This window comes from Polyodon spathula, chromosome 16 (assembly GCF_017654505.1).
Source record: "Polyodon spathula isolate WHYD16114869_AA chromosome 16, ASM1765450v1, whole genome shotgun sequence".
Taxonomy (NCBI): domain Eukaryota; kingdom Metazoa; phylum Chordata; class Actinopteri; order Acipenseriformes; family Polyodontidae; genus Polyodon; species Polyodon spathula.
Genome location: NC_054549.1, coordinates 2,748,002 through 2,768,095, shown reverse-complemented (window position 1 = coordinate 2,768,095; position 20,094 = coordinate 2,748,002). Strand labels below are relative to the sequence as shown.

General features: G+C 36.8%; 1 protein-coding gene across 1 annotated transcript in view; it reads right to left on the bottom strand.

Moving 5' to 3' along the window:
- LOC121328203 (forkhead box protein J3-like) overlaps positions 1-20,094 on the bottom strand; it is a 74,795-nt gene that overhangs the window by 17,963 nt on the left and 36,738 nt on the right. The window contains exon 3 of the mRNA XM_041272751.1: positions 2,720-2,794. Coding sequence (XP_041128685.1) covers positions 2,720-2,794 — 75 coding nt within the window. The remainder of the gene's footprint in view (positions 1-2,719; positions 2,795-20,094) is intronic.

Here is a 20,094-nt window from a genome sequence, read left to right as displayed (position 1 = left end):
TGTGCTTGTACTTGTACCTTTGGCTAAATGAAATACTCAATTAAAAATGATCAATTAACCTTTAAATAAACTATCTATATATCTACATCTATATCAGAATAAAAGAAACCATCAGTATGTCAAAAAAAAAAAATACTATATGAAGGCAAAAAAAAAAAACTACATCAGATTAAATAATTTACAGAAATTAGAAATTTTGTCTTGCATCGATTTACCACCTCGCCAGACTTTACATATTAGGGCTGTCAAGCGATTACGTTTACAAAAATTTCTGTTAATCTTGGATTTAATCAGATACTTAAATGGATACAATTATTGCATCCATCTCGTTTACATTTGTTTTATTACTGAGGCTATTATTATCGTCAACATCCAAAAAACAACCCAGCATAAAAACCCTGTTCTCCTATTTCTGCATTCTAGATCCTATTGTTTGGTCCCTCTTTATAGTTTTATATTCATTTGCAATCCAGCATTTGCTGTTAAATTGTTTGAACCAAGTGCTAAATCACTATGGGATCAGTTTATTACTCTGCACTTCAAATTATACTTTTCTTATCTTTTCTTACTCGTTTTTCATTGCAGTTAAAAAAATGAATTAAAAATAATGTAAATTCTCTTTTATCAATAACTTGAAACTGCCTAAAAATAACAAAGCATTCACTGAATAACGGTTACATCCTCTTTAATTGTAAATAATACCTTTTAAAATAAATGTGGTTACTGAAATACAATTGAAAGTGAACATCAAAAACGTTTATTCATCATATCCAAAAGATAAAATTAAAAGGAAAATTGGTAGGCTTTACAAAGCTACAATGTTATCAGGTCTGCAGTCGGTAGCTATCCACTTTGCAACAGCACTGGTTATAGTATCTTACTGTGCTTGATTCATTGGCTTGCAGCAATCCTGAATTTCTTAAAAGAGTGCTCTGTCAAAACCGACAGCTTTCATTTGTTGTTGTATTGTTGTTGTCTGTAGCAGAAGAACTGCAAGAAAGTGCATTTCAAGTGCCAAGAAAATATGTACATTTACAATATTCTTTCAGAAAAGGGAATTTTCACAGGAAATTACAGATTACACAGCAGCAGATCTATTTCACGGAAATCGTAAAATCCGTGAAAAATACAGCTTTAATCACCGCTATGCTGAGCCTGGTGTCCAGTACAACCTTTAAAGACAGGGGGCGCCAAACAGTTTATCTATTGCGATTAAGGTGCTAGCCTGTGTGCAACACGGACAGCAGCAGTGAGACTTTTCTTTGCATTACAATAACTACTGTACATCCTGCTGTACTTTCTCCTTGATTAACTGCAGCACAACCTAGCTCAGTAGATCCTCGAATTATTCTTTAAAGGGTTTTTTGGGTAAAATTTGAACATTAGAGATGAAAGTATACTCGATTTACTGGTGAATCTGTACTGCAAGTGTTTATTATTTATTGAAACAGTACAGCTCGCAAGAGTGGTAAAATGAAAGAATGGCAGCATTACACAGGAGTTTTTTTGTGTGAATCACTTCGGGGAAATGCAAGGAGAATAGTATCTCTCATAAAGTGGTTTATAAACCAAAATGGATATGTGATAAAATGCTTAGTAGTGTAAAGTATAAGTAAATATAATATCATTAAGGTCCTACATAAATAGCAGCAATGCGTAGTTCTAGTGACTTATTAATTGTAGTCACAAAAAAACCCAAAACAAAGGCTGTGTTGTTTTTTAATTATTATTTCATAAAAACGTTCACAAGTTATGCAACATCTGATTTTTCTTTTTTTATTCAGAACACAAGTTGCTTGAAATGATAGAAACACTTTAGCATTAATATGCCTGCATGCCAAGTCAGATATTGACCATAATCAGAACTGTGTTTCAGTGATCACACCCATAAAATAAAATCTTGCTCCCACTGAAAATAAATAAATGCAACTATAGTTCCTTAAAACAAACCACTTAGAACATTTTCAAACAAATTCCACTTAAAAATAAAAACTACTGGCTTGTACTATTGTAAGTTGTAACAAACATATGCTGCACAGAACAAAAGAAAAGTGAGTCTAGTAAATTTCAGGCTTTCGTTATCATTTTACCAGCACTAAAGTAGAGCGCAGTATACCCACTTGCTGTCTCTTCTTTCATTCCTTGCCTTTGGTTTGTGAAAACGTGCCTCTACCGAGACATACAGGGCTCGCTTTGCTATCTCAACTAGCTGTTTGACACTTTATTGAACTGCAGGTGAATCTCAACATTCCCGAACTGTAGTGCTGTAAGTGTATTCAAGTAAGAGCTCCCTAGCAACACTTGCTTACGGCAGATCTGCCAAGTTTAAATGATCGCTGTAGCTAAGTCCTGAGAAAGGAAGGCTCTTTTAAAGCTGCAGTGGACTGTGCGTACTCTTATAAATTATCAACCTCTGCAATGTTGCAGCTGGCAGAGCTGTCCGCTTATACCAGTTGTATACACAGGCCCAGTAAACTGCCAGAAATTGCGGTATATGCTCAATATTGTGGAATCCGCAATGACAGCAATATCGCTATCTAGGTAAATATCATAGCTACTACTTACAGCTTCAGATACATGAATACAATATGGTACCCATATCATTATTCAGGTCAAACTTGTGGGTACAGTTACATTATGCCCAAGGAGGTTCAATAATACCAAAATAATTCATTGTATTGGGAAGCATACAGGAAACTTGATTAGGATTCCATCTTACCTTCCCTGGGTCATCTTTGGAGCGAGGCACTTTGAGGAAACACTTGTTCAGTGATAGATTGTGCCGAATTGAGTTCTGAAAATTGAGAAGAAATAAAATGTCAGCAACCCATGAGAGCCTCAGCTATAGCAGCATCCATGTGTAAGTTTACAAATGCTCTCATCAATGACAGACTGGTTATTAAACCAATATTCATCATCCCTTTAAAACAGACCTTCACAGGAGTGGTGGACAGCATTGAGTACTACTTTGTACTGTTTTGTATTCATATGACCAGAAAACTGCAAGTGGCTGTAAGATTTTAAAACAGTCAGCAGTGAACTACTAGACTTTCTGGGTCAAAGATTAGGAGCATTAATGATTGAATATGAAGTGGAGTAGTAAATGTAAAAACAACAGAGTGGAGAATTATCAGTATTCCTTCAAGTGGTATCAAACATATATTGAAGTTCAAGGGTGAACATACAGTAATCCTTGATAATCCACTGGTTAAACTAAAGGCAATCAATCCTACTGATAATCAAATGGGAAGCACAGAAACATACAAGGTAGTAAAAATACTGCATGCACCATGGCCGAATAAATACATAAACAAACACAGGTGAACAGGCTGCACCTCAAAATCTAAAATTATTCAAACTATTTACTTAGCTTTATCTATCTTGCATGGTAAAATCTTGGAGGCAAACATCTCAGTAAAAACAGAATCATGTGCCTTGATTATTAAAATGAATTCAGCTCTTGCAATGCACAAAGCATACAAGGCCCATAATACTGTCACGTCTTGCTTACATAATAATTCCTTCTTAAAATAATCAAAGACCTTATCAAACGAACAATGCCCCTGCACTGGAACAAAAGCCAAGGTGAGCAGTGAAATGACAGAAAGTGCTGACTGTAGCGAATCTTTTAGCAACAATTAAGATGTACTGTGTGTACTGAGAGCCTGAGGGTTCTTGAATTGGTTTTTTGTTTAGTTTTTTTACAGAGTGAATTTTCTCAAATCATGGTATAAAGCTTCTTACAGATACAAAACAGCAGAGCTGTTGTATTATATTCACCATCCACCAGTCATTTGGTCGTTGCCAATGATTTTACCCCATTTTTCTCCCCAATTTTGAATCATATTTATTATAATAAATTGTATCTATTAATCCCGGTTCTGAGCTGCAACTCCCTGGTTACGGGGTTTTACAGGATTTAAATCGGAAAGGTCCCTGTAAGATTCTGAGTTTGAAGTTTGTGGCTTAGCATGCATAAATATAGCCACTATCAACTATATTCATGAAAGAGTACTTTTAGAAACCCAGCATTTTCACCACATGTTCCACTGGATCTGTCCAATAACTCCACGCAATCAGACAGGGTGTTCTGTTAAGTTTCAGGCTTGTACAGTTTGATGCGTGGTGATGTTCGCTTCACATTTTTTCAAGGTTTCAAACTCAATAATAAAAATGTACCTTTGATAATAGCTATAAAGACGGCTGTGAATAAGGCTGAGCGTACATATTTCACATGCTGCATACACAATGAATTGATACTCTGTGCATAAAAAAAACCACTGTACCAAAGGCTAATTTGTGTGTTTCTGAAAAGATTATATCTCAATGGAAAAGCAGCTTATTGGCGGAGTTTGACAATGTGCACGGTTTATTTCCCCCAAACACTTCGAAATCATTAAAAGTCTGCTTCTGTTTTACATCTGATTTTAGCAGCTGCATCTCGAATACTACACCAGGAGGACATAGACCAGGTTATCAGAGGCAGAATATAAACCAGTCTTCACCTGGCTCAGAGGCGAGTTTCAAAACGCTTTCTCTCTGTATTTGTCATGTAATGTGCACGTCAGCACTTCACACCCCCTCTCAGACTTTACTGACCAGGCAATGGTTCCATTCACTCCAGACCATGTGAATAAAGTTTCAAGTGACAACAAAATATTTCAGTTACAAAGCTTAGGATATGACATTTGTTACGGACACAACTGCTTGCACCTATACACAGTAGTAACATTCATTAATATCATTCAGCAAACGGAACCAAGCAAACCTCCCCGGACGCATCTGGTATTGCTGCAGCAAGTGAAACTCAAAGTTGAACCTGGTAATCATATTTACTATGTGCAATAAGACGCACTGATCCTTTTTCTTGCAGAGCAGGATCAAGGAGCACTGGCTATGCAGTGTGGGTGTCTGGGGAATCATAGGCTTTACGGCTGCCCACGCTACAATCTGTGTCAACTGCTATGAACTTGGCAAAGCCAGCGCATAATCAGAACTGGTCCAGAAAGAATAGCAAAAGGATCCTCCAAATGGCTTTTTATTGACTTTTGCGGTGCAGTTAAGTACTTTGTATAATATTATATAGTAAGTATTGAATTATACAAAGTATTAATGCCAGGGTATTTTTGAGCTTTTATTTTATGTAGAGCCCTGGAAGATGTAAAAAGTATGACTTCTAGGACATGTCTACAGGTAACAGCAATCTAAATAAATAAATGCATAGTAATAATACAAGCATTTATTTTAATACCAATACATTTATCTATCTCTCTCTATATATGTTAGGTAATAACACTAATATTTTTGTGAGGTGCTATACTAATATACTTAACTACTATAAGAAAGAATCTAATCATTTGTTTCCATAATAATAATAAATCACACTAATGCAATGTTAACGGCAGCAATGACCTCAAACAGCATCCGTGGTGAATTCATTATTGATGACTCTGCACTTGTATAGTATTGCTCTTCCAGAGCAAGGCATGTAGCTAAACTTCAAGTGTTGAACTCGGTTTGCAATAGTTATTTTGTTGTTACAAGATTGTGTGGTTTTTGGAGTTATTTTTTTATTTTGTATTTTGTGTCGGTGTGAACCTAGATATCATACCTTAGAAAACAATGTGAGCCCTGCACTGAGGGGCGGAGAATGTGACACTACCAACTGTGCTAACAAAACTTTCTAGGAGACTAACAAGATAATAAACCATTTCTGTTGATGATAAAAAAAAAAAAAAAAAATTAAAACCCTCTAATTTAAATGATTTTATGTTTTGGTAAACAGCTGAAAATAAAGACAATTTAAATTGAAAAAAAGGCAATTTATTTTGTTGATGCAAAAGTATTAAACTCCACAAGTGCTCTGGGGAAAATAGATATTCTACATAAATGTTGATACTGTTACACTTATTTTAGCAAAATTCTGCTTGTGTATGTTTTTTGTTTTTTTAATGTGTGCCTACATTTCCCAACATTTATTATTATTATTATTTTTTTTTTTTTTTTTTTTTTAGTGTTCCCCCCATTTTCTCCCCAATTTGAAATGTACAATAATTCCCCACACAGCTCAGGAGACCTGAAGGTTCAGTGGGCGTCCTCCAATCCCACGACTGAGCCAGCTTCCTTTTTCACTCCCAGGAACTTGTCAGCGAGTTACAGGCCCGGCCTCTAGAGGACAAAGACCAGTGCTGCAGATGTCCACTTTTGAGCTCTCTGGGCGCCTGGCCAGCAGTGTTTGCTGTAGTGCGATGAGGAGAATTTGTCCCTGACAGCTTTGCCTCCTAACCCACGATAACTGCACTATTTACACGCGTCTCAGGGCTTGTTTAAATGCTCCAGAACTTACTGTTAGAAAATATGCTAGGTTTTTTTTTTTTAGAAAGGAAACCAGAGTTTCTAAATGATCACATTCAGAAAATGACTCTCAACAGTAAGAAAATTGTTCAGGAAACATCTTCTAAAAGCCAGCTACAAATGAAAGTTCTGGCCGAGCCAAACTTTCCAGGGTATCTGCAGTCTTTTATCAGGCTCATCAAAACAGAAGGGAAACGTTGCAGCAGAGTCAAGTGCCTTATCCTGTTGGAAGCTTTTGAGTCGGGCTGTGTAAAGACAAGCCTGGTCTTATATCAAAGGCTGTGTATTACATTTGAACAATTATTCCATTAGAATTCCATTCTATTTCAGTATTCCCGTACAATTCCATAATATGTAAATGGAACATTGGCACTGTGCTCCAAATAACTGTGCGCTCTCTTTCAGCTTGTAAAATGATTTCCTCGTGAGAAGCATGCATTTATCATTTTCTTTGTATGAACATTTCCTGATCCATTTTTGAAATCAGTAACGTAGGCTCACAGTCAGTCTGAATGGAAGTCGGTTTTAGGGACATCTATGCCATGAGGTGCAGAGATCCAGGGATCCTGCTGGTCTAGATAGGTGCCCCCAGCATGGCTAGACCGACAAACTGAACATTCAGTGCAGCTGAGCCCATTCCCTACATACTGCAGCATGGTGACACTGGGAACTCTGTGAGCACACACAGACACAAAACCTCACTTTACCTTTTTCACATTTAAATTAATCTGTCCTGTGAATCCAGATAAGAAATTCGATTATTGACATACGTGACAGGCATGCAGTTCAGTGGGATATTTACTGTGCTTGCACCCACAAATACTGTTAAAGCATGTATTATTTCTTGTGGTTTGCCCAGTGAGCCAAAGCTTCTGGCAGACAGCCTTGCTAACTTGTGTTAACACATCCCTGTCTATCAGGTTTTTAAACTGGGCCTCTTTTCTCTAGTGCCAGGTAAACAAACCTAACCAACAGACACCATTACAGTCCACAGAGAAATCAGGCTGAGAGCCACACAGCTCCACATTACAGTTAGAACCGAGGACTAGGCAGCAATGGGTTAAAGTTGGAGGGCCACCAATAAAGGGCTCTCTGCCATGCTGCTTCATATTATATTCCACTTAGCTGCATGAAGAATTAGGATCCTAAGGCAATGGAAATGAGGACTATCTACCATTCAGCACAATTGCTATCAGACAGCCTGGATAAAAACCCACTAAGATAAGCTGCTGGGATTTATTCTACCATCAGCCAAGTAATTCCACTCCAGTTCCACTTTAATTGACGTAGCTTATGTTTTTTTTTTTTTTTTTTTTTTTTTTTTTTTTTAAAAACCAACATTATAACTATAGTTCTGGCAGAAATAGCGTGCGCACGCGTTGATGAGGAGTCCAATAGGCAGGCTGCTCTCCTGTCCATGAGATAAATAAAAATAGAGAGTAGAGGTTGCTGGAACCCTCAATTTAACAAAGAAAGAGCAAGCAATTCCAAGGGTCAAATAGACTTTGTTTTATTTTTTCATCACAAGTATTACGGAAACAAACAATCCTTATGATCAGATATCTACAGCCCTGTAGCCTCGGTCCTTTAGTGGCCCTCTTCTTGTCATTACTTTCAATGATCTCCCCCTCAATTTACCTGACGTAACATCGGTAACCAGCCTATTCACTGCCCATAAAACATCTGAGCCAATGTAATAGTTCAGTTCATTTAATTGCTCAGTGAATCAAGCTAAAATTAATGGATCTGTGAATGCCTGACAGATATAGGGCAGCCAAATGCTTATATAGCAAGGCCCAATGGGAATCGCACAACAAAAGCTTGAATCATTGGTCAATGCTGGGCTCATTAACTATTGCAGTTGGCCCTCTGGAGTTTTGCAACTGTTTTAATTCCCCATTACTTCGCTCCACTACACAGTGAGGTACTGAGGCACCATTATGCAGAGACAGAAGTAAAATCAAGATACAAAAAGTTTTGCCTATTGACTCCTTGAAGGAACCAGGGATACAATCAGGAATCTGCTTTCTACGAATTGTGATACTAGTCAAATTACCTCACCTACTGTACAAAAGCCAGGACATTTCACTTGAAGTATCAGCAATCTTGTATATAAAACTAATTTTTCTCATGATTGCTACCATATGTTACATAACAGATGCAATCTGTTCCTTTGAAATACGTACATTTGGAAAGGGCAGAGGCAAAGTATGCTGCTGAACCTGAAGGAATTACACAGAGAAAATTACCTAGTGCTTAGCAAAACATGTAGATTATATTAGGATGGGTTTTGTATAGGTACTTATGAAAATGTTTGAAGAACATTAAACATCTTTGTGCTAAGACTACTATAGCTTGAGTATCTGTATAAAGATGTGTGTGCCTTGTAATGAATCAACTGCGTACGTAGCTATCCTAAATCTTAAATCCTCCGACACTGAAAATATACAGCAGAAAGTAAAAATCAGTCTGTCACTAAGATGCAGCATCCCCATACTGGGTGAATTCTGGTAAAATTAATATGAATTTTATGACTCTCTCTGTTTCTATTCTGCAATTTAATTTGAAACATATGCAAATAACATCCATCGAAACACAGCTGTGAACACAAAATTAGAGCTATCAGTTTCACCAAAAAAAAAAAAGGATCACTGTGTATGTTTTAAAAGACATACGTATGGATGGATGGATGACACTCAATATTGTGTGGTAAAAACTGGTCATGATCATGAATCTAGATACCAGTAATAATGTAGTTGTAACGTGCATTTAGATAGAGAGCCATGCAGGCACTGCCTTAAATCCCCAGATTCTGATATTCTTTCCTAAAGAATGTTGTGTTTCATCACAATTGGACAAGCAGTTATAGAGAAGTAGAAATCATTGTGTGTTCATTTCTAGCGTGGGTGAAACCTGGGTTAAGATTATAACAAACCCGGAGCTGCTGTTCTCCATGACAAATTCAATTAGCATTTTATAGACACTAAACCTTAATAACCTGTTAGGGCATTGCCTGTTACCTCACAAAAACTGCCATGTTTTTTATTTAATTGTACTTTTGGTCTATAAAATAAACTTGATTGCATCCACGTTGTTCTGGTACTGTAGGTATTTGTACTCCACTGTCCAATACAATTTGCATTATGAGCCTCTCATGGGGAGGTACAAGCCTCAGTCATCTACAAGTCGTGAAGCTCTATTAGCAATGGTTTCCTGCTTTATAAAAGATTCTGAGAATGTATGTGTTTAAAAAACTAATAACTAGTAATTATGTACATACTCACTCAGGGTTGCATAAATCACTTAATTTTATTAGATCTAAGTGCTGCTTGTGATACCGTGGATCACTCTTTCTTAATCAATCGTCTGCAAAATTTTGTGGGTTTATCTGGAGTTGTTTTATCCTGGTTCAAGTCTTATCTTTGACAGGTCTCAATTTGTTTTAATTGGGAATTAAAAATCTGCATTGTCTTTATGTCCTTTATTATTTTCCATGTATATGCTCCCTCTATTATCAGTAAACATGGAGTACAATTCTATTTTTATGCAGATGACCACCAGCTGTATCTGTCTCTAAAAACCTGGTAATGCCTCTTTTGGCACCAATATAGTATATTGTTTTATTGACATTACGGGCCAGATTTCTCAGAATTTCTTAATGTTGAATGCAGAAAAAAAATTGATTTTATTAGTCGGTTCATCAAACCAGCTAGATAAGCCTGAATCATTTGGCCTGGATTTTAGCAGATTACCTTCTGAACCTGTACTAGAAATGCAAAATTTAGGTGTGATCTTCGACCCTACTCTTATTGAGAAATATATAAAAATAAAAAAGATTACAAAATAATCTTATATGACAAATATTGCAATACTTAGACCTATAATCTCTACATCTGACGCTGAAAGACTAGTACATGCCTTTGTATCCTCCAGAATTGATTATTGCAATGCGTTATTTTCTGGCATCCCAAAATGTTTATTGTCTCGTTTGCAACTGGTTAAAAATGCTGCTGCTAGAATCTTGACTAAAACCAGAAAAAGGGAACATATCACCCCAGTGCTGGCTTCTTTGCATTGGCTTCCTGTAAATTTTAGAGTTGATTTTAAAATACTGTTATTAACTTAAGTCCCTAAAAAACTTGGCATCAACCTATTTAGAGAACTGCTTACCCCATATATTCCCAATCGGAACCATAGATCCCTGAATATGGGATTGCTGGTGCTCCCTAAAATAAAGTATGTTAAATGGGTAGGAGCTTTTTGTTATAGAGCCAACAAACTTTGGAATGAGCTACCAGCACATGTGAGGGCAGCTGAGACTTTATCTGTTTTTAAAACCAAACTAAAAACATATTTGTTTAAGCTGGCATTTTTATAATATGTATACGTATGTATATATCTGCTTTAGTGTTTACTATTGTATCCATTTGTATTTTATCTGCATATATAAATATGCTATATAAATAAACTTCATTTGATTTGATACAAACTGCAGCGTAAGGTATCAGAAAATTGCTACGGCATAAAAAAACCAAGTAACAAATTTAAAGTTTTGGGTAGCAAAATGCTCTTAAATATATGTTAACTCTGAGCCTTCAGTATAGGAAATAAGCCTAACATTTGTACTTTCCAAATCCAAACCAAACTTTCAGCACAAAAGAAAAAGGGAATTAAATAAAGATGATTCACCTCGGAAGTCATACTCGGACTTCACTCTAACACAGATTCGGTATGGAAAGCATGAAAGGTAACATGGTTGAAGGTACTTTTCTTTTTCCCTAAGTTACCAAAACTTTCAGTCACCAAAAGAAAGAGGGATTAATCGAATTCAACTGGCCCCGTCGAAGTTTTTCCAGTGCTGTTATTGAGTCAAATGACTATTTAGAATGACGCCGTGCCCCCACCACTCACCCTTACTGAACTTACTTTCTTCACATCAGAAGCTCCTTGAAGACAGTTTAAATGAGCTGGAAGCTCTGCAGATGAATCATGTGTTCTGAATGCCATAGAACAAATATAGTTGGTGCTAATTATTTTGCCATAGCTGCTTCTTTTCTCCAGAATTCAGAAAACCTCTTTATGCTTTTCCCCTCAGCAAATATAACATCTCTTTTCAAGTAGGGATTTTTTTTTTTTTTTAAGGATGCATTCAGCTTAGAAACATGTCCACTCACACACAAAAGTTTACCCTTTTAAATAACTGCAAACAAAATAAATAAAACATGTTCAAATAATAAAAAGACACTAACAAAACAAATCGTTTTTAAAAAACATAATGATTAAATCCTGAGCATACATCATCGGTATTGGAACATGCCTTTGAAGACAGTATACCAGTGTGGTCTGTTTCATTGATTGGGCCAGAGGTTAAACAATGTGGCAGTGAAACAGTTAATATTTACTGGACAGCACTGGTAATGGAACCTAATTAAGACAATGATAGAATATAGTGTACCAAATACAAGGGTGGTGACTCAAAATGTACTGCCTCTATAACCCAGAAACATTGTTTACTTATTCCGGTCCTTCTATTACACCAGAAATCAACATCATAGTCACCCTTAAGCATACCATGTTTATAAACCTTCAAATACAAAGTCACTACCTAAAATCAGTGGCACTGGAATAATTTTTAAAGTGGGGGTGCTGAAAGCCATTGAAAGAAACTGTAACCCCTGTATATGATGAAAGCCATTCAATGCCAGGGGGTGCTACCGCACCCCCAGCGCCCCTAGTTCCAGCGCCCATGCCTAAAATGTTTTTTTTTTTTTTTAGGTGTTCAAAATATGAGTATAACTTTCAGGGATGCAATTACAGCATGCAAATACACGGTAGAGAATATACACTTCTGTGCTTGTGTAAAAGACATTGCAGCCAGGATTTAATAATTGTGCCTGAAACCATTATCCAATCTGTTTACTGTATATCATTGTCAGTTTAATAATTGAAATTTGCCAAAAAAAAAAAAGAAAAAAAGAAACACAGGGGTCAGCAGTGTTTTACTAACCGATGAAAAAAAGAACACAAAGGACAAGAGAATAATATGAACAGATTAAAAGACAAACTATAATATAGGTAATATGTACGCTCCCCGTGCCATCCTGACTGAGGACTCCATGAATGTTTTAGAATTTACACAGTTAGCGGGGATTTGGAAATGTAGATCATACAGTAAAACCTGTCTAATCCAGCTCCTCCACACACAGGCATGATTTTTGGGTCCTGACCAATACCCTATTGAAAAGAATATTGTATAAAAAACAAAACAAAAAACAAAAGCAAGACGTTGGGTACATACTCATACACCCGGCGCCATTTTGAACTGTCTAGATGTCCTCACAACGAGCTATTTCTTGAACAAGCTGTACATTTGTTTACCAAAACCAACACAATCAAGATCCAAGTGAAAAAAGAAAAATGTTCAAATAGTTTTGTCATTTTACCTTCTTTAATGTAAACGTATTACAGTAACTCTGTAATCCAGCACATTGTCTCAACTGGCACAATTTTCCAACCTTCTATCAAACCATCTTGCATGGATAGTGCCTTTGCGAAATCAAAGTTGTCTTACGACTGTCAATCCAGATTAACTCGAGCAAAAAACTTCCTCACAAACTCAACATGCTGTCCCGTTTTCAAGACCCAGCCGACACCAATGCATGAAAAACTTTTATTAGTGAACAAGAAAATGTAAACATGTCCAAGAATGCTACATTTGACTTGGCTGTGGTAAAATCTTATAAGTTACAAAAAAAGACAGCAGCGAGTAGACAACAAACCTGGCACTGTGTGTATGAGCTCCCTAAAAGCCTGCTGCTGTGGAAGCCACTCTCTCTCACTCTTTGCGTTGCTGTCTCCTAGCAATATTGCTGTAGGGGTGCTGCCTTTCTATAGAGGCTCTGATTAGACTGTGAAACTGGGATTGAAGGGGTTTATGATGTCACAGAAACCCTTGATGAAATATTTACATACATCCTCAATGTCGAGAATAAGCATTCCCTACAGGAAAAACATAATAAATAAATAAATGCATAAAATGTTTCTCTCTTTCTGCTTTGTGCAAAATAGCTTTTTGAGAGGGTTTTAATTGTTCTAGGGTGCCCAGCTCATTCCAAAGGGATTTTATGAGCCTGAACCAGGCTTTTTCAAGAAATTACAAGCAAGTAACAAAATGTTTCAGCCTATTTAAGACAGTGTCACCGACTAAGAGGGTAAACAAGGGCAATTTTAGAGAACCCTAGGACAAAAAGTATAGTAATGGTGCACAGCTCTAGGAAAGTGAAACTTGAAATTAGATTTACAACATTAACTGGCATGCAGTAGGACTGATAGTGTTCAGCTATAATTGTGGCATATCATCTATCATGCTGTTCTGCTCAATGAGGTTTATGGAGCTCTATCGCTTTATGGAGATGAAACCCATCCCAGTGGTTTAAAGTTACACTTTGTTTGTGCCATTTTGTGTAATAAATTTTTTATCAATGTAACTTGATTAAAAAAAAAATAAAATAATCTGATTGAGATTCGCTCCCAAACAGAAAGCAAAGTGATAACTGTAGCGAATGTACCAAAAAATAAAAATAAAACTACTGCCACTGCATCCCTGAGCAAGCCCACGTCTGGGAAATAACATGGCTGTGTAAAATACCCTCTCCACTGGGATTGTAGTGTCTGCTGAGGAGAAGAGTCATGAAAAGGTTGTTAATGGAGTGGGATGCATGCCATCTGAAGCTAGGGACCACCTGAATCAGGCAGGCCACACAAACAGCAGCCCCTCAGAATATCAATCAAACAACCTTACAAGTATCCCCCAGTGCACCAGAAGGAAGGTATAATAGTCAAGAGTTCATGCTCTTTGCACCATTAGAAGCACTAACTACTACCAGTATAGTACACCTTCCCTCAACCTATTTGTATCAATTTGAAATGGTAAATTACCTATTACAAATTACATGTTCACCTTTTCATAAGGAAACAGCCCCAGGTGGAGTATTAAGTATAAACGGCTATTTCAAGCAAAACTGCTTTAAAAGGCATAAGATTTGTTGTATTCCCAGAGAACCGGTACTTGATTCGTGCTCAGCAAAAAAATAAGAATCCAATCAGGCCACACTGTTGATTATAAACATGCTGGCACACAGGCTGAATTTCGCATTGTTGCCTTCCATCATTAAATCAAATGGTACATCAGCAGTACATGAAATAAAACAAACTATCCCACCTTGCCGTTCTGAATGTATCCGGTCATTGTATAATAATCCTATGCGCCCAAACAGCTGCATATGCCACACTGCTAATGTCCAAAATCACTCATCCCGAGCACCTATTCTGAGCCAAAAAAGCTGACTTCTGCATGTACTCTCAGATGTACCGGCGCTTGCCCAACGAAGCGTTTAACTGTGATGATGAACAATAACCTGTCACCGCATAGCTCTCCGGTTCCCTTCCAGCAAGCTTGACAACAACATCCTTTACACACAGGGATTGAAAAGATGGGACGAGGCTGCTAGAGCACTTACTGATAAATGTTATTCTCCGATTTTCAATATATTAAAACTAAATCTACGCAGGAACAACACTTGCAGACCACCGTGTTTTTTTTGTATGCTTTTTCCCTTCTTAAAAAACCCAAACAGAAACCAACCCTTGAATTAATTTTAATTACAACACCGCTATCCTTAATGCAACTTTTAAAAAAGTACCATGGAACAGTAATGTATTAAAAAAATTATAATTTTACTACTTTTACCCCTATTTGAAATACCTCCTTTGTTATCAGAAGCCTTCAGGTAGTCATTAACATATCTGCAGTTTGTAGAAACAAGTTTGTTACATAGTAGTAGAGGAGAAAGGTACTTCAGTTTCTGAAATTACAAATTAATATGATTGTAATGAATTGTTGAATAATTGTTTTGCAAATATAAAATGAGGTACAGTAGTCCATCAGCTTTTATTAGGGAGCTTCCCTAAATCCTTTATTTAGAAAAAAGATACAGGGTACTAATGCTTGTGACAGGGTAGCCATCTAAAGTGTGGGTGCGTGCATTCACTGCGGAGTGACAGGCAGGAGATCGAGACGGAGGTTGAAGTTGAAACACCCCGCAGGCAGACAGGATTTAAATACATATCAACACACCGAACGTCTCACGTGACAATACCTGCCTAATCGTTGGGCTGTCAGCAGTTTTGACTTGCTTACTCACTCTTCGGTATCCAACCCTAGAATTTCAGCTTCTTTAGCCGGTTGGCTTTGGTTTTGCAGCAGCCCTGAGGTGAATAAATGGAACCATTTTATACCCGACGTCCTGGTGGAACATACGTACCTGCCACTAAGATTCCACACCTGGTAATCACACACAGCGGACAGGCTCTCAAAGGAGCGCCAGGTACTTAATTAATTACAATAAATACACACTATTTATAATATACGTTTACATCAAAATTCCCTCTTTTCATGCGCAGGGCTCCTGCCCTGCCACAGTGCTGTATACACTTACATTAGTGTCGGGTAATTTACACAGAAGCAAAACCTTTCAATTGTAAACACAACCTGCTTTTGCTTTCCTGTAGCCATTCTGCATTAGTGCTGTACACATGGGTGACGTTGCTGAAGAGCTTGATTGTGGTGGATATGTGACGGGTGGATATACAACGCATTACTTTATCTGTATATAGACTGTAATCCTTGCATGTTCTTTTTTCGATTTGCTTCAGAACACAAAAATGTCACAATCCTTTAAGATTACATATATACTTGACCTGGGAAGCCCTAACCATATGCTAATAAGTATCTTATTTACAGTGGGGCCCCTACTGATCAGCAGTTTAACAGCACCGTGAAATCTGAGTCATAAAGGGGAAAGATTGAACATTAACTATTTCCTGCTGTAAGAGGGAACGTATTTTGTATAACTGGATACTATTTATTTGTCTAAGAAATAACTCAACACCTATTTAAAAAACAAAACCCAATTCCAAACAGGCAAGTGTCACTTCATTTTCTACAAGATAAAAGGTATCATCACTCGTCACATCTTAACGTACACCATTTAATTTCATACAACAGATGACTCTTAAATAAATGAAGAATACAGTGTAAATGCCTACACATTTTAACCTATGTGCATCTATCTGTTTACACCACACCCAATCAGAGACACCATATACTGTAGTAAACAGGGATGTACAATGGGGACAAGTCATGCAATGTTGTTTTTGGCCTGATCGTGTTCCTGTTTTTAGGTTTCAATCACTCAGCTTTGCTGCTTTATTTATTTTTTTCCTACCCTATACCTTTTCTAGCCGGAGGGCTGCGGGTGACTCGAGATATAGTTAGACCACCCAGGCAGCAGAAAAAAGGAGGAGATTTGGAACTGCCAAAAAATAAACTGCGTACAAAGCCCATGCTTAATGGAGCAACCATATAAATAGAACAGAAGCTGAGTAAATAATGATTTGGTTTGAATATGTTACTTTCTTTAAAAAAAGAAAGTTAAATCCTGTTAATCCTGATGCAAACAACGTATTTAATACAAAATAAAACAATATACTCATACCTTAACTTCAAAAATACAAATACGTAGTGATAAAATGTATTAAATAATAATAATAATAATAATAATAATAATAATAATAATAATAATAATAATAATATTGAGTTAAAGTTAACTATAATGGAAGCAAAAATGCTGATGTTCTTTGTAAAAATAGTTAAATTGTTATTGATTACACATCACAATTTAATGCTCTTAAACTTGGTATTTAGATATTTCCAAAGAAACACCTGAATATAGTTTGTACTTTAATGGTTATCAAACACATTGCTTAGTATTTCTTATCCCGTCTCAGAAATGTGGTAGGGAGATTTGGTTAATTCAGCTAAAATGGATATCCCAGGAACTCAAGTTGACATACTGCTTTGTTTTTAAATTCAAACTAGTCGTTTACTACTTCGTTGGAAATAAATATAATTTAATTTGAACTGAATCTGTGTCTATAGAATTGAAAGTGTAATTATTTTCAAGTCTGTCGAGTAGAGATATTGTGAAATGTATTGTATCGTGACCTTGGTGTATCGTCTCACCCCTAGTGTAAGCCAAAGGGTAATATGGTAATTTAACATGAGACTCCATTACAATCAAACACACTCACTCTCAAACACATTCTAGACTCTAACACCACTAAATTCCAAGTCAAAGACCCATGTTAAAGGTGCACTCCACTTCTGAATTAAGCAATAAAGAAATTATTTATTTTGCACTAGGGATGGGCCGGTATAAAATCTCCACGGTACGATAACCGTCAAAAAAAAAAAAAATACCATGGTAACCTTAATATCACAGAACACAGTACATCATGCATAAAATGAAGGCTTACTAAAAATGCAGAAATAATTCTGTAAATTACCGTAATTCACAAAAATGTGCAGTGTAGCATAACGGGAATGGTATCAAAACTGTAATTTACCTGAACCGCACGAACGACATACTAACTCGCTCCTAAACATTTTCAATTTTACATGTCTGTGTTTGTCTGCAACATGGCACATTGTGCAAGTCCTTAAATACCTGAGACCAAAACACTCTGCAAATCAGAAACAAAAGACCATTCCAGGAATGTTGGCGTTGTTCTTTCTGGTAGTTCTTGGATTACTTTAGAATTTGTCCAGTACTTAAGCTACATGATGTGCATTTTTCACTTTGTTTTGTCACACCTTTAATTACACTATGTATCACAATTTTTTCCTGGGTAGTAAGTGTTATTTCCTAATTGCTTATGCCTCAAAAGTATAGAAAATGGCTATTATTCCCCACAAATGACTACAAAAGATTTAGAAGTGAGTAGTTTTTCGAGATTTACGATTATACTGTAAATTCCCGCTTCTACTCACTTCTAAATCTTTTGTAGTCATTTTTGTATTACTTTAGTATAAATACATGTTAATTTGGATTCATATGTTGTTTTTTTCTGACTTTATGTGAACGAAAAGACACACATTTGCCTTTGTCCTGGTCACAAAAGCAAAGTTTGTGGGGAATAATAGCCATTTTCTATACTTTTGAGGCATAAGCAATTAGGAAATAACACTAACTACCCAGGAACAAAAAATAAATAAATAATTGTTACATGGTGTTATTACATTTGTGGTACTTTAATCATTATTCATGTCTGCAACTGTATGCCAGGACAGAGAAAAGAAAACCAGGTATGTAACAGGCGGAAATGCTGATGCGCCTCACTAGAAGCGGCTAACAGACTGGTAGACTGAGACAAAGCTGTCTCTATGTCTGTTTCGAGCACAGAGGGAATATACGTGGACAAAAAATAAATGCAACATTAAAAACACTGAATAGAATATCCATGTTGAAGCAAATGGGTTTAAATTATAAATATTTTTCAGTAGTAAAACATTTGGCTTCTGTAACCTTGCCTCACACCAGTGAACGAGGGTGCACTAAGGGAGTACGCATATTATTTTTATTATTATTATTATTATTATTATTTATTATTATTATATTATTATTATTATTATTATTATTATTATTATACTAGCAAGCAGTCTTGGTCAACATGTGCTCTGAGACTTGGCTTAAAATGTATTTAAGAGGATCTGCACAATGGACTGAAGCCCCTAAACTGTTTGAGTTCTGCAAATCACACTTATTAAAAACGGGTGCCTGGAGCCTCTATTATTATTCTACCAAATAGCAGTTCAAACCTTTGATCTATGTTTAGGCTGCTTCTTTTGCAATGTGATTAAACAAGCCATATATGATACGTTGACGGGCCCAGACCTAAGGGTGCGGAGGGGGGGGGGGGGGGGGGGGGGGGGGGGGGGGGGGTGAATAGATCTCAAACCTCACATGGTGGTCAAAGTAAGAGGTACACGTGCCTGTTTAAGAATTCATTTCAGGCTGCCAACAATTTAAATGGCGTATGCAACGTCAAGACATTAACACTGCTAATCAAACTTTCCTCAATTAAAAATCAGCCATGTATTTTGGGTTTTCCCTTGGTTTTGTTTAGACAGGCAGTTCCCACAATAAGCAGGCATACAGTCGAGATTAAGCATATAAAGTAGTAATTTGGATGAAGTATGCATGGTTAATTTGCTGCTGGCAGCACAGAATATGTTCTATTGATTTCTGTTGGTGCTCATATACAGTATTAGTCACAAAGTGTATGGTACTTCAGCAGTGTAACCACGCACACATACTAGGCAATCGGTGTAATTTTCTTGTCATAATGCTTGGTCATAGCTAATCACAACGTAGTCTGGATGCCATGTGATTTTTTCTGCCCAAAGAGAATCTTTGTGTTTTACAGCTGGTTGTGGGTGTGGATAAAGTGGCAAAAGAGAAATTGCGACAATGCAAAAATAAAACTCACAAGAAACTTCATGAGTAAATGCGTTTTAAGATCTGGCGAGATTGACAAAAAACAACCAAATGCATGACGTGGAACCAGCTGTGATAACAGACATAAACTGTTAGGCAACCAAACACATACACATTCAAGAGGCAATGCAACTAATCTACCATCAGTGCAGATCAACCTCTCTGTCCTCTGAACACAGAGGCAGGGGGAGTGACCTGTTTGATTTCTTCCTTAGGAGCTTCTGAAAATTACAATGATGGAGAGGCTACGCTCTGCTGCAGGAAGGAGGCAGGCAAGTCTTGGTTATTTTTGGCACCGGTGGATTTTAACTAGTACCATTCTTTGGCAAAGGTTTCAATAAGA